Below are 14,413 nucleotides of genomic sequence, written 5' to 3'. Positions count from 1 at the left end.
AAACTCATTTCGGACCCTTGTACCCGTGATCTTATCCTTTCGGTCATGACCCAAAGCTTATGACCATAGATGAGGATGGGAATGTAGATCGACTGGTAAATTGAGAGCTTTGCCTTCCGGCTCAGCTCCTTCTTCACCACAACGGATCGGTACAACGTCCGCATTACTGAAGACGCCGCACCGATCCGCCTGTCGATCTCACGAGCGACTCTTCCCCCACTCGAGAACAAGACTCCTAGGTACTTGAACTACTCTACTTGGGGCAGGGTCTCCTCCCCAACCCGGAGATATATATATATATACATATATATACAGTATATGTATATATACATATATATATATATATATATATATATATATATATATATATATATATTTATATTAGGGCTGGGCAAAGATTAAAACTTTTAATCGAAGTTAATCGCACTATTTCTCAGATTAATCGCAATTAACTGCATTGTATACGCAAAGCCCAATAATGAATTCAAAAGTAGCGTGTAGTGCACCTTTGTTGGAATATTCTCCCACATGAACAAAAGCGCCAAAACATTTGTTGTGCAAACACAATTTAAATCAGTCCTTGTTAAACAGTAGCAGTTAAATAGCATATTTTATGAAAATCAATTCAAAAAATGTAAATACAAACATTTAAGCTTATTGCCACTGCCAGGTTTTTTAAGTTATCCTGTTTGTTATGGAAAATAAATATAATCTACATACAAATCTCTGAGCCACAATCATAACATCTGAACAGGCAATTTCTCAGGCAACAGCAGAAACATTTTTTTTTATCAGGGATCTTATGTTTAAAAAAAACCTATATTATAGGTAGTGAGTGGGCTGTTTTAGGGAATTTTTGATCAAATTATCCGTAGTAGCAATATTAATAATGTTGTGTTTATTCTGCGTAGTGCACTTAAAATAATTATGACCATATCTAGGAATTGATATGATGGGAATTTTCCGATTGTTTGCTTGGTGCTTTGATAAACTGAACGCTTATACATGGTACTATATTGTGATGTTATGAGCCAGGGAAAAAAAGAACTACCCTACCCAGCATGCAACAGGAGTGACGAGCATGCGCGGTAGCCTGGTAAAGGTTGTGTGTCGCCATGACAGCATCTTGTATGTTGTGATATGCACGCTCTGAAAGCAAACGTTAAGAACTCAGCCAACACGCCTCGTCTGCATTATTGATAAATAGACAGACAACACATATACTCCGCTGCTTCACAGGCCGCTGGATGTAGCCGGCAAGGTATTCCCATGCTAGCTAGCCGGTCTAGCAAGCACGCGTCATTCAGTCCAAAACGGCCCGATCTATCCACATCCAGAATTGTCTGGCGGTCGTAAGTGATCCCGGAGTGACCACGCTGTAAGCCAGCCATGTAATTTGCAGAATTGTCCGGTATTTTTGCCAAATGTTCCATTTTTACCAAGAGCCCTTCTACGCCGAAGCCCATCCGGGCGACGCCATCTTGTTAAGAAAAGGCGTTAACAAAATAAAAGCATGTAAACAACATACGCAAATGTGCGATAAGATAATTGTTGGCGTTAATAGATTGATGAGTTAACTCGTAATTAACGCATTAATTTGCCCACCCCTAATATATATATATATATATATACATATATATATATATATATATATATATATATATATATATATATATATATATATATATATATATATGTACGGTATGTATTGGAATATACATACTGTATATATATATACGTATATTCCAATACATACCGTGTTTTAAGTCTACGTTCTATTTAAAGTAATCTTTTTAATTGTATTGATTAAAGATGGAATCCGAGCACTGTACCGCAGGACTCTTTGCTTAGTTAAAAAAAAAAGTTGTACAACTAATTTTATGCCCTGTATTCAGTTACATGACATCATTCCTGCATTTGTTGATTTTTTTTTTATTTATTTTTCATGGGAACAATATATGCTTGCTTGATATGGACATGTTCACCCCAAAAGCACTCCTGATACCCAAAACTAGTGGAGTGCAAGCAAGACTCACATTTATGGATGTGTTATTATCATCTAAGAGTGTGTCAGTCAGCTCGAGCTGCCCCTCCTCCGCTACTTTCTGGAGCACCATGCAGAAAGTCCCCACCAGTCTGCAGGGGGAGATAAAAAAACAAAACACACCGATCAATACACACCATTATGTGTTCGTATCCTGTACAGATGAACATGTGCCGTGACGCCATTGCCTGTAAAGACATTTAATCATTATCACAGTTCATGTTGACGCATGTATTCTTCACTCTTGCTCTGTGTAAGAGGATAAAGAGCATAGAAGTCATTAATGCTGATAAGGATGAGCTCAGACAAGCATTGAGAAAACTCCTCAGTTCATTTAATTTATGACAGACACGTAGTTAAAATAAGTTTAACAGCAGAATACTGCCACAATAATCCAGTTTGCTTGTATAGCAAAATAAGTGTTTTTTTTCTAAAGCTTCTTATTTATTGTCAAAATGATGGAAGCTATAGCCTTTGCGAGATTGCTGCAGAAAGAAATCCATTTATTACAGGGGTGTCAAACTCAAATACAGAGTGGGCCAAAATGTAAAACTGAAAAAAGCCGCGGGTCAAGGTTGAACAAATTAACCTTTTAATAGGGACTCAAACCAGTTTTGCAATGAATATTGAACAAGCAAGGCTTAAATAGGGCAGCACGGTGGTCCAGGGGTTAGTGCATCTGCCTCACAATATGAAGGTCCTGAGTAGTCCTGGGTTCAATCCCGGGCTCGGGATCTTTCTGTGTGGAGTTTGCATGTTCTCCCCGTGACTGCGTGGGTTCCCTCTGGGGACTCCGGCTTCCTCCCATGGAACAGGCAGAGCTTATATAACGTAATAGTGCAAAATCAACTTTCAAAAAACAAACGAAAAAACATCAGTGGTATATTAAATAAAATGTAAAAAAATAAATGAATGCCTCTTTTCTATTTGCAGTCTTTCAAGGTAAATATCAACATTAACTTTTTCCGCAGGCTAATAAATTTGAAAATAAAATAAAAATAAGGTGGGCGGTCTTTGGTGTTAGCGGGGGGTGTATATTGTAGTGTTCTGGAAGAGTTAGTGCTGCAAGGGGTTCATGGTATTTGTTCTGTTGTGATTATGTTGTGATACAGTGCGGTGGTTCTCCCGAAATGTGTTTTGTCATTCTTGTTTGGTGTGGGTTCACAGTGTGGCGCATATTTGTAACAATGTTTATACAGCCACCCTCAGTGTGACCTGTATGGCTGTTGAGCAAGTATGCGTGGCATTCGCATATGTGTGTGTGAAAGCCGCATATATTTTGTGACTTGGCCAACACGCTGTTTATATTGAGGAAAAGAGGACGTGACGACATGTTGTAGAGGACGCTAAAGGCAGTGCCTTTAAGGCACGCTCCCAATATTGTCGTCCGGGTGGAAATCGGGAGAATGGTTGCCCAGGGAGATTTTCGGGAAGGGCACTAAACTTCGGGAGACTCCCGGGAAAATTGGGAGGGTTAGCAAGTATGAGTATTAGCGGTGAATTTGGTGTTACCGGCGGGCCAGCTCTAATGTAAATTTGATATTGCCTCAAGGGCCAAATTAAATTAACACCCATGATTTAGTACAATACAAAACACTTTTTTGCTAACTAACACACCCCCAAGCATGAATGAACCATTTGAAGGTGTGAACTAAAGTCTTGCAGAAATTCAGTGCTCAGTTCCGTATTTTACAATCTTTAGACTTTTAAGGTTTCACTGTACTGTTGTTCCTTTGCAATACCCCCTTACGCTATTGCTAAAGGATCTTTATATTTTTGTCAAATTTACACATTTCTGAGAAAAACGTGTCCAATTGCGCAAAACACAAATGTCCACTGCAGAGGTTCTAAGGAGGATAAAGTCTATTATTGCAAGAAGAAAGTTCACACACACATCATTACTGTTTCCCTACAGCCAAGACCCACTCTTTAGTACATTTATATTAAAACTCAACTTATTCATGCCGGCCTACTGAGACTCATCTGTTTACTGAGGTTTTGGCTGAATTGTTCTAATTGTTTGTTGTCTTGCAATTGAAACACACACTTCTCAAAACTGTAGTCTGTGCAGGGAATAACTTAAGTGGTTGCAAACAAAACAAGATATGAAAGCCACAATAAACTAATTATATTGTTTTACTTAATTCAATAAAAGATTGAGTAGTTGTCACTAAAGCCTAGGATGCCCACAGTGGGCAAATTTGGCCCGCCAAAGGATGGCTACATGTTCATACCAATCTCTTTCAAGCTGCAAAAGTCATTGATTGCATGTCCTCATGGCTACACTGTAAAAAAAAAAAAAAAGTCTGTAGATTTTATTATAAATACCTGGCAGCTCTTTAGCTGAAATTTCCCGTAAAATCATCAGTGGTACCATTTTTCCATTTACAGTAATGCACTGTAAAAACACAATCAGATTGTCCAGTAAAAAAGGAGCAGCTCAGTCAAAAATGGTGCAGTAAATATAACAGTGGTACTGTTTTTGAATTTATAGTAATGCACTGTAAAAAAAAAAAAAAAAACGACCATACATTTTACGATAAAAAAAATGGCAGCTTAGTAAACACAAATTTAACGTAAAGACAACAGCAGTTAAATTTTTTCAATTGACAGTATTTTGGTGTAAAAAACATCGTAAATGTTATGGTAAAATTCCAGTGACTGATTACTGTTTTTTTTTTTTTTTGTGAAATGCATTGATTTTTTTCTTTTTCCTTTTTTTTTCACCAGGATAACTAGTTGCCTTTGAATATGAGACCCATGCTTAACGGTGAAGTGGTCAATGGAAAAGGATCATCATGGTTGCCATGCTTCACCCATGTGATGAAAACCTAAACATTTCGAAATTTAACCTCCTCCACGTGTTGAGGTAAAGTTTAATAGCGATCAGATTAAATATCTAAGATGAACTGGTTACAGAACAACACCTGGAAATGGCGAAAATAATACATTATTTTTGACAATCCATAGATGTTGACAAGCATACGTAAAACGGAGCTTCAACGTGATTGGCTCCTTCTGTATTTCAGCCATTTTGCACTTCCTTTCTATGGACGAACTAAGTAAAGATGCTGAACAGTAACCACAGAACAGTTTCAGCCTTAATAGTTCACACTGCGTGTGCTAAATACTTGTATTTTCATTTTCCTCTCCCAGTATTGTCGGCGTTTTTGATGATCAGCATATATTCAGCCTATTCATGAAGACAGACACGCTAAATGGATTGCACATCTTATCTTGCTTATTTTAGAGATGCAATCCTCTGCGCAACAGTCTAGTAAATCAGATTTGCATGTGCTATCAAGTTTGCACATGTTTTAGTACATACAAACCCTTAGCAGATCAGGCCTTTAGTGTCTAAATAAAAAACATTTAAATCCTGCATAAGTAATCCTTAGCTATACTATTGGAGGCCTGCAAATAGTTTATAGAGCTAATTACCCAAATACATATCACATTTCAGCTCCGAGGTGCATTCCTCCGCTGAGGTTATTACTTGCCGAAGGAAAATACAATAAAGTATAAAATTTTTTCCTTCAATCTAGTTTTGCCTTTAATTAAAATATAGTGTTACAAACATAATAATTTGACGTAGACATGCGATTATGATTGTACATATCCTGCGAGTCGCCACTGACTAAGCCAATTAGGGCTTGTGAATAATTGAAAGAGTTTACCCAAAGCAATGCCCACAATAAAAGGTCCCATAAGCACACAGTATATGTGACATCCCATAGAGTGTGTATAATCATTAAGAGAGTCGTCAGGTGGAACACGCAAACAATCACCCAGTGTGGAACAAAGGCCTATGGGGAGCAAAAATCTCACAAAGCAAGCAAGCACAATCAATATTTTAAGCACTTAGTAGGCACTAAATGTAAATCTGCATATTACAGAGGGGAATAAGAAGGTTATATTGCTTTGCATATAAAATATGAGTATATATGTATATATATATATATATATATATATATATATATACCGTATTTCCTTGAATTGCCGCCGGGGCGCTAATTAATTTAAAACCTCTTCTCTCTCCTGCGCTTACCAAAGGCATGCGGTAAAAGTGAGCATGCGCTAATTATTTTAAAACATCTTGTCACTTACCAAAGGTATGCAGTAAAAATTTGAGTGTGATGTAAGCTTGGACCTTAAATCCTTCTGAATAGCTCTTAATCTTCTTCCCTTTATGCGATTTCAAATTACGGTATTGACATCAGCCTCCTTCATTTTAAAAATGATGACAGGGGAAGTGTCACGAGTTTGACCAGGCGGTAATACTAAGCATGGGCTAATTATTTTGGGAAGCGAGTTTTGGCAGTAATTCAAGGCAGGCACATGTTATATGCCATGCGGCAATTCAGGGAAATACGGTGTACATATATATATATATATATATATATGTTAGTGACCCACCCATAATGTGTCACATTTTTGTGTTGATTTATTTATTTTATTTTGTGGTTTGAATTCGTTTTTGCAGCTGTCATTCCACATTTGTCAATATTCACCCTGGTCAGTAGTGGGCAGTAGAGCGTTTCTTCCTAATTGAATTGTATTACCTGCAGACCGGAAGTGTCTCGTCATTCTGATGAGAGCAGCCAGTCTGTAAACAACCGAAACGTTCTGTGTGCTTTTCCTCCTGGTGAATCAACTCACTGATTGATATTTATATGGTCATTATAATTTTAAGTACATAAAACGGCGCATTCGGAAGAGATTGTTAGAAAGCGATTAAAAATTTTGTCCAAAGAACTACCATTACATGTTACGTCGACCACAATGAAGTGTTTTACATGTAGAAACTAATTTTAATATGACCCCTTTAACATATACGAAGAGACAGCATTTTTGTCCTTGGGGAAAAAAGTTTTCATATCTCATATTTTATAACTTGTTTCCCCTTTGAGACTACTTTTGAAAGCAAGACTTTGACAGGTTTCATTCTCAAATGTTCCGACCCCAAACATACAACGATCAATCAATTTCAGATATCGGTAGGTTTTGATTTCAAACCCCGGCTGAGTCATACCACAGACAATAAAAATGAGACCCGTTACCTCCCTGCTTGGCACTCAGCATCAAGGATCACCAAAATTGTTCCAGGGCATGGCACCGCTGCTGCCCACTGCTCCCCTCAACTCCCACAGGGTGAACAAGGGGTTGGGTTAAATGCAGAGGACAAATTTCACCACAACTTGGGTGTGACAATCATTGGTACTTTAACTTTAAATATTTTCAAGGGAAAATACCGCTTTATATTCAAGTCAGTACAGTAATATTAGCCTCTTATGCAATGGAGATTTGTGTTTTGCATTCCAGGGTTATTTCTACCCTGAGAAAAGAAAAAATGGACTAAAAACAAAGGTCCAATGCAGAGGACACTGGTTCTCGGGAGAATATACAAGTTGATGGTACTGAGACAAGTTTTAGATGATCATTTTCTGGTTTTCCACTTTGGAAAGAAACGCCACCAGAAAAACAGTGTTGACAATTACTAGCGTCCTTCTGTTGAGCTGACACCACATCTGTCGACTTGGCTACCATCAGCTTTTAGCTGAGGATTGCCAGTTGACGGGCACACACACATATAAACGGTGTCTAATAGTTGTGTGTGGGCGACATGTGGGAGCATGTGGACCATAAACAAGCAGCTGTTACAATCTGGATGAATGTGTTTCAATCTGGGATTCTGATACAACCCCGGACGTATTTAAACCTGAAACAGAATGATTTTGACAGCAAATATCAATTACTGTGATATATAAAGCAAGCTCCACATAACATCTGAGTTATACCGTCCGTCATGGCACCTCGTAGTCATCAAGATCTGCTAGTCAGGAGATCACTGAGTGACAAATGGGCCCATTACTGATAACTGGCATCCACTTTCACAGGACTCGTGATGGGGAACTCATTCACAACCTGCTCGTGATGATGAGCAGACCGCCTAAATTGAGCCGGAACCAAAACACTAGTACCACTTTCAATTGGGAAACAAGGCATTAAGTGAAAAGATTTTAAACCAAAGTTTGAATTTAAGTTATGTGACACTAGAGGAAGATTTGTGGTTTACAAGTCAAATGCATAAACAAGTGAGTCAATTAAGTACAAGCACTTTGGGGATTTTTGTTTATTCTTCTTTAGCCGATAAACTTGCGGTATGCCATTTATTACCGATCACAGGCGTGTGATAGACCACAGCTATTCTACATTGGGAATTATGTTTTTAAAATGTGGGTTTACCTGTTAGTGAAGACTTTGCTGTAATTGTACACTTGGACCTCCAGCATCTCGCCTCCATCCAGACTGCTGGCGATCGGCCATCGAAACGTCTGAAAGAGGCACAAGCTGAACAGTTACTGTAAATACGTAACTGTTTTAAAATGCGCTGACCCAGTGTTGGTTCTGTGTTTACCTTAATCGAGGACTACACTACTTGGTATTTTATTGCGGGGGAACATCTGAGGTAGAAAACGAGGAATAGCAGAGCTTTTCAACTGGCATCCCAGGGGCCAAATCCCGCTCAGAAATGACACCATAACAGTCCCCAAGTTCAGTTCAAAACTTGAAGACAAATATTTTTGCAGTGAATTCCTAAAAACGCTACAGGGCTTCTGTTGTGCAGAGGAACCTGGACTACTATAAACACATTTTAACCTTGCTAACGAGCATACAACACTAGGTTCCAAACTTGTGTTTTACATACCTGAGGAGTTCGTCAAAGCACCCTGTTAAGGCCTCTCCTTTTTGGCAGTAACACATTTTTTTCTTAATGTGAATAATGTTAAAAAGTAAAGTACCAATGATTGTCACACACACACTAGGCGTGGCGAAATTATTCTCTGCATTTGGCCCATCACCCTTGATCACCCCCTGGGAGGTGAGGGGAGCAGTGGGCAGCAGCGGTGTCGCGCCCTGGAATCATTTTTGGTGATTTAACCCCCAATTCCAACCCTTAATGCTGAGTGCCAAGCAGGGAGGTAATGGGTTCCATTTTTATAGTTTTTGGTATGATTCAGCCGGGGTTAGAACGCACGACCTACCGATCTCAGGGCGGACACTCTATCCACTAGCCCACTGAGTAGGTCTAAAATAATTTTGTCACATCTAGTATGTGTGTGACAAACATTGCTACTTTAACTATCAGGCAGGCGCTACAGGTGCATCAGAGGCAGAACAAACAGGCTCGGAGACAGCTTCTTTCCCAAAGCTGTCGCCATGTTGAACGCTAACTTAAAATAATAATAATTCACCCCTATACAATATCATGCCCTAATACCCTACTGTGCAATACTACCCTTCGAGTGCAATACGTCTGACACTGATTGTTATTTATTACTTCGGCACTCCTGTCTTGCTCTGTATATAGTACAGTATTTCGTATTTTGTACTTCTATAGTGTTTTGTATATTGTACAGGATTGCTTATTATTTTTATTGGATAGAAGTCTGTTTATTTCAATTGTTAGTTTTTCCTTTTTACCTCTTATGTCATTTATTTCACCCCATATTTGTTCCCACTACCGCACCTTAAGTTGGAGTCTTTGATCTCGTTATATGCAAATATAATGACAATAAAGTTCATTCTATTCTATTCTATTTAACTTTTAAGTGTTGTTGTAGCCTGTTTACTTCAGATGCAATCAGTTATTTGTTCAATGCATTTAGTTATACTAGTAGTGTTCCTAAAGTTTCTATTTTAGGTCCTCTCTTTTTCATAATTTGAGCTGTTCAACTCGTGATTATGTTAAAAAAAACAACTTGTGGAATCTGAGCTGAGGATGTCGTGGCTTGTGCAGCCCTTTGAGACACTCGTGATTAACGGCTATATATATGAACTTTGATTGATTGATTGACATTTTTGCAGCAGATTCTTAAAAACACTAGAGTGCTGTCATCCTCCTTTCAGCGTCACTGTTCCAGGATGAAGGTTAAAAAGGGAATTTAAAACTAATTTAACAACTCCTGCTGATGCTGTCCTCTCACTCATGAAAACACTGCAGGTTGTCAGGCAGGCGATGCATCAGCCTTTTGTTCATGTCATTAAACGTATCCTGGGGTTCCCCACCTGTTACTTTTAATAGATCTAATTTACGCTGACCTTGTGCCCAGTGCTAATATTTCAATGATCACAGCACATGTAGCTAAAGGTGAGCAAACGATATACACAAACACCAGTACAAACCTAATCTGGTTTGTCCAACAGCTATAGACAATAAACAGTCACATTAATTTCCCTAGAGTAAAAAGACAACCCACTGACCATAAATCCTATATATGTACTTTTATGCACACGTTAACTCGCATGCACTACTATAACTCAAGGATTCTGCTTGCCGCATGAGGCCATCAATATTTACACCAGGGATGTGCGATCTTGATGAAAAATACCAAAAACAGACAAATAAAACAAATAATGAAACCACGAAATGAATATCAATATTTGTCCTTTAAACTGTGGTATAAATGTAATTTCTGTATTAATACAATCTGACGATTACATCAGCAAAAATCACAAATTTTGCATACAAACCTAAAATGGGGCTTCGAGGTATCGAGCAGCTTCTTTACCATGAATTGATTAACGTGGACCCCGACTTAAACAAGTTAAAAAACTTATTGGGGTGTTACCATTTAGTGGTCAATTGTACGGAATATGTACTGAACTGTGCAATCTACTAATTAAAGTATCAATCAATCAATAAATCAATCAATCAATTCTCGATGCTTACTGGCTGGTCTGCTTTTTGCCAAAATAATGTTTAAAAACACATTTTTACAACATAAATTTATAGAATTTACAGCAAGTTAATTTTTAATGTAATTATTATTGATAATCTTTCTATAAATAGAGCAACGAGACGGTGTAGGCGCTGTCGTCCTGAACCTTGCAGTACTCTGACTCGCCACACTTGGAAGTGGTGTGTTGAAATGTGTCCTCTGCATTTGACCCATCACCTTGCTCACCCCCTAGGAGGTGAGGGGAGCAGTGGGCAGCAGCGGTGCCGCGCCCGGGAATCATTTTTGGGGATTCAACCCCCAATTCCAACCCTTGATGCTGAGTCGTTGGTATGACTTGGCCGGGGTTTGAACTCACAACCTATCGATCGCTGGACAGACACTCTAACCACTAGGCCAATGATGCATGTTGCTGCCACGTTTTATCAGTCAGGAAACCAGCATTGTTTTTTATTGTCCGATTTAACTGCTCTGCTGAATACTGTAAATGAATGATCATGTAAATGTGGTTGTCAACACAGAGGATTGTCTATCAAATACAAACCCCGTTTCCATATGAGTTGGGAAATTGTCCATCCATCCATTTCCTACCGCTTATTCCCTGTTTGGGGTCGCGGGCGGGGGGCGCTGGCGCCTATCTCAGCTACAATCGGGCGGTATCCGTTTCAAAAAGTAAAATGTATGACTTTTTAAAAAGGCGCTGTGTAGACGGACGTAGAGAGAACTTCAGAGCGCCAATAAACCTTAAACCCACTGCCTTTGCATGCCGGCCCAGTCACATAATATCTACGGCTTTTCACACACACATCAATGCATAGCATACTTGATCAACAGCCATACAGGTCACACTGAGGGTGGCTGTATAAACAACTTTAACACTGTTACAAATATGCGCCACACTGGGAACCCACACCAAACAAGAATGACAAACACTTTTCGGGAGAACATCCGCACCCATCCATCCATCCATTTCCTACCGCTTATTCCCTTTTGGGGTTGCGGGGGGCACTGGCGCCTATCTCAGCTACAATCAGGCGGAAGGCGGGGTACACCCTGGCCCATCGCAGGGCCAACACAGATAGACAGACAACATTCACACACTAGGGCCAATTTAGTGTTGCCAATCAACCTATCCCCAAGTGCATGTCTTTGTAAGTGGGAGGAAGCCGGAATACCCGGAGGGAACCCACGCATTCACAAGGAGAACATTCAAATTCCACACAGAAAGATCCCGAGCCTGGAATTGAACCCAGGACTGCAGAACCTTCGTATTGTGAGGCAGACGCACTAACCCCTCTCCCACCGTGAAGCCCTTGGGAAATTGTGTTGGATGAAAATATAAACAGAATACAATGATTTGCAAATCATTTTCAACCCATATTCAGTTGAATATGGTATAAAGACAACATATTTGATGTTCAAACTGATAAACAATTTTTTTTTTGCAAATAATCATTAACTTTAGAATTTGATGCCAGCAACACGTGACAAAGAAGTTGGGAAAGGTGGAAATAAATACTGATAAAGTTCAGAAATTCTCATCAAACACTTATTTGGAACATCCCACTGGTGTGCAGGCTAATTGGGAACAGTTGCGTGTCATGATTGGGTATAAAAGCAGCTTCCATGAAATGCTAAGTAATTCACAAACAAGGATGGGGCGAGGGTCACCAATTTGTAAGCAAATTGTCGAACAGTTTTAGAACAAAATTTCTCAACGAGCTGTTGCAAGGAATTTAGGGATTTTACCATCTACGGTCCGTAAAATCATCAAAAGGTTCAGAGAATCTGGAGAAATCACTGGACGTAAGCGATGATATTACGGACCGTTGATCTTTCAGGCGATACTGCATCAAAAACAGACATCAGTGTGTAAAGGATATCATCAAATCGGCTCAGAAACACTTCATAAAAACCACTGTCAGTAACTACAGTTGCTTGTTACATCTGTAAGTGCAAATTAAAACTCTGCTATGCAAAGCAAAACCCATTTATCAACAACACCAAGGAATGTTGCTGGCTTCGCTGAGCCCGAGTTCATCTAAGATGGACTGATGCAAAGTGGAAAGGTGTTCTGTGTTCTGATGAGTCCACATTTCAAATTATATTTGGAAACTGTGGATGTGGTGTCCTCTGGAACAAAGAGGAAAATAACCATCCAGATTGTTATAGGCGCAAAGTTCAAAAACCAGCATCTGTGATGGTATGGGGGTGCATTAGTGCCCAAGGCATGGGTAACTTACACATCTGTGAAGGCACAATTAATGCTGAATGGTCCATACAGGTTTTGGAGCAACATATGTTGTCATCCAAGCAACGTTATCATGGAAGCCCCTGCTTATTTCAGCAAGACAATGCCCAGCCACATGTTACAACAGCGTAATTTCGTAGTAAAAGAGTGCGGGTACTTTCCTGGCCCGCCTGCAGTTCATACCTGTCTCCCATCGAAAATGTGTGGCGCATTATGAAGCGTAAAATACGACAGCGGAGAACCCGAACTGTTGAACGACAAAAGCGCTGCATAAAACAAGAATGGGAAAGAATTCCACTTTCAAAGCTTCAACAATTAGTTTCCTCAGTTCCTAAACATTTATTGAGTGTTGTTAAAAGAAAAGGTGATGTAACACAGTGGTGAACCTGCCCTTTCCCAACTACTTTGGCATTTGTTACAGCCATGAAATTCTAAGTTAATTATTATTTGCAATAAAAATAAAGTTTATGAGTTTGAACATCAAATATCTTGTCTCTGTAATGCATTCAATTGAATATGGGTTGAAAAGTATTTGCAAATCATTATATTCCGTTTATATTTACATCTAACACAATTTCCCAACTCATATGGAAACGGGGTTTGTACTTCTCTAAATTGGACTCAAGAAAAAAACAGAGGCGATTATACAAAGTATGTTTTCGTGGTCAATAGATCGCGCTGCTTCGCATACAAATACAGTAGAAGGTAAACGGTTTGATTTATTTTATTAAAGCAAATTTATGAGACCAAGGTTTTTATGAAAATGAATTACTTCCTTCTTTTTCTTGTCGTCATTTTCCTGAGCAATCTGTATTAACAGTGATTACAGCATTTAGATTTAAGTATAAATTATTATTAAGTATAGTATAAATTTAAACTACCTGAGACACTGCAACAATAGTATTTGTTGCCTGTTCCTGCTCCTTAAAATTAGACTTTGCCATGAAAATAATCATTTAAACTATTCAGAATTGTTAGACTTTTTACTTGTTGATTTTAGTTTATTCATGGGATTTGTTACAAAAGGATTATCGCATTAACCATGTTAATACACGGGCTAATCACACAATTTATTTTGACCCTTTAGTGACTAATTTCTGTCCTGAATGTGTTTTGGGTAACTTTCAGCTAGATACACTGGGAAGGACACAACATAGGAGCTCAAGTCACACTGACCAAGTTGAGGGGGTGACAACATGAGAGGTCAATTCACCCTGAACATTGGACAGTTGCATAAGTTGTTATGATAGAAATCAGGCCATCAGGGAGTGTATAAATAAGGAGGGAGGACCAAGCCTGGGGGGCTCTCTTACTTAATTCCTTCACGAGAGGCACCATCTTTCGTCTTTGGAGACACTGTCTGTTGTCATATTGATG

At 39.0% G+C, this 14,413-nt stretch overlaps 1 protein-coding gene across 16 annotated transcripts in view; it reads right to left on the bottom strand.

Moving 5' to 3' along the window:
- The window catches only part of otofa (otoferlin a), a 209,095-nt gene that overhangs the window by 119,724 nt on the left and 74,958 nt on the right, over window positions 1–14,413 (bottom strand). For all 16 annotated transcript variants that reach the window (XM_061885616.1, XM_061885624.1, XM_061885628.1 and 13 more), the window contains exons 3-4: window positions 8,291–8,379; window positions 2,037–2,136 (exon numbers count right to left, since the gene is read on the bottom strand). In XM_061885616.1, the coding sequence (XP_061741600.1) occupies window positions 2,037–2,136; window positions 8,291–8,379 (189 nt within the window). The remainder of the gene's footprint in view (window positions 1–2,036; window positions 2,137–8,290; window positions 8,380–14,413) is intronic.

Source organism: Nerophis ophidion, linkage group LG24, assembly GCF_033978795.1.
Source record: "Nerophis ophidion isolate RoL-2023_Sa linkage group LG24, RoL_Noph_v1.0, whole genome shotgun sequence".
Taxonomy (NCBI): Eukaryota; Metazoa; Chordata; class Actinopteri; order Syngnathiformes; family Syngnathidae; genus Nerophis; species Nerophis ophidion.
The sequence above is the reverse complement of the archived record's forward strand: the minus strand, read 5'-3'. Positions and strand labels throughout refer to the sequence as shown.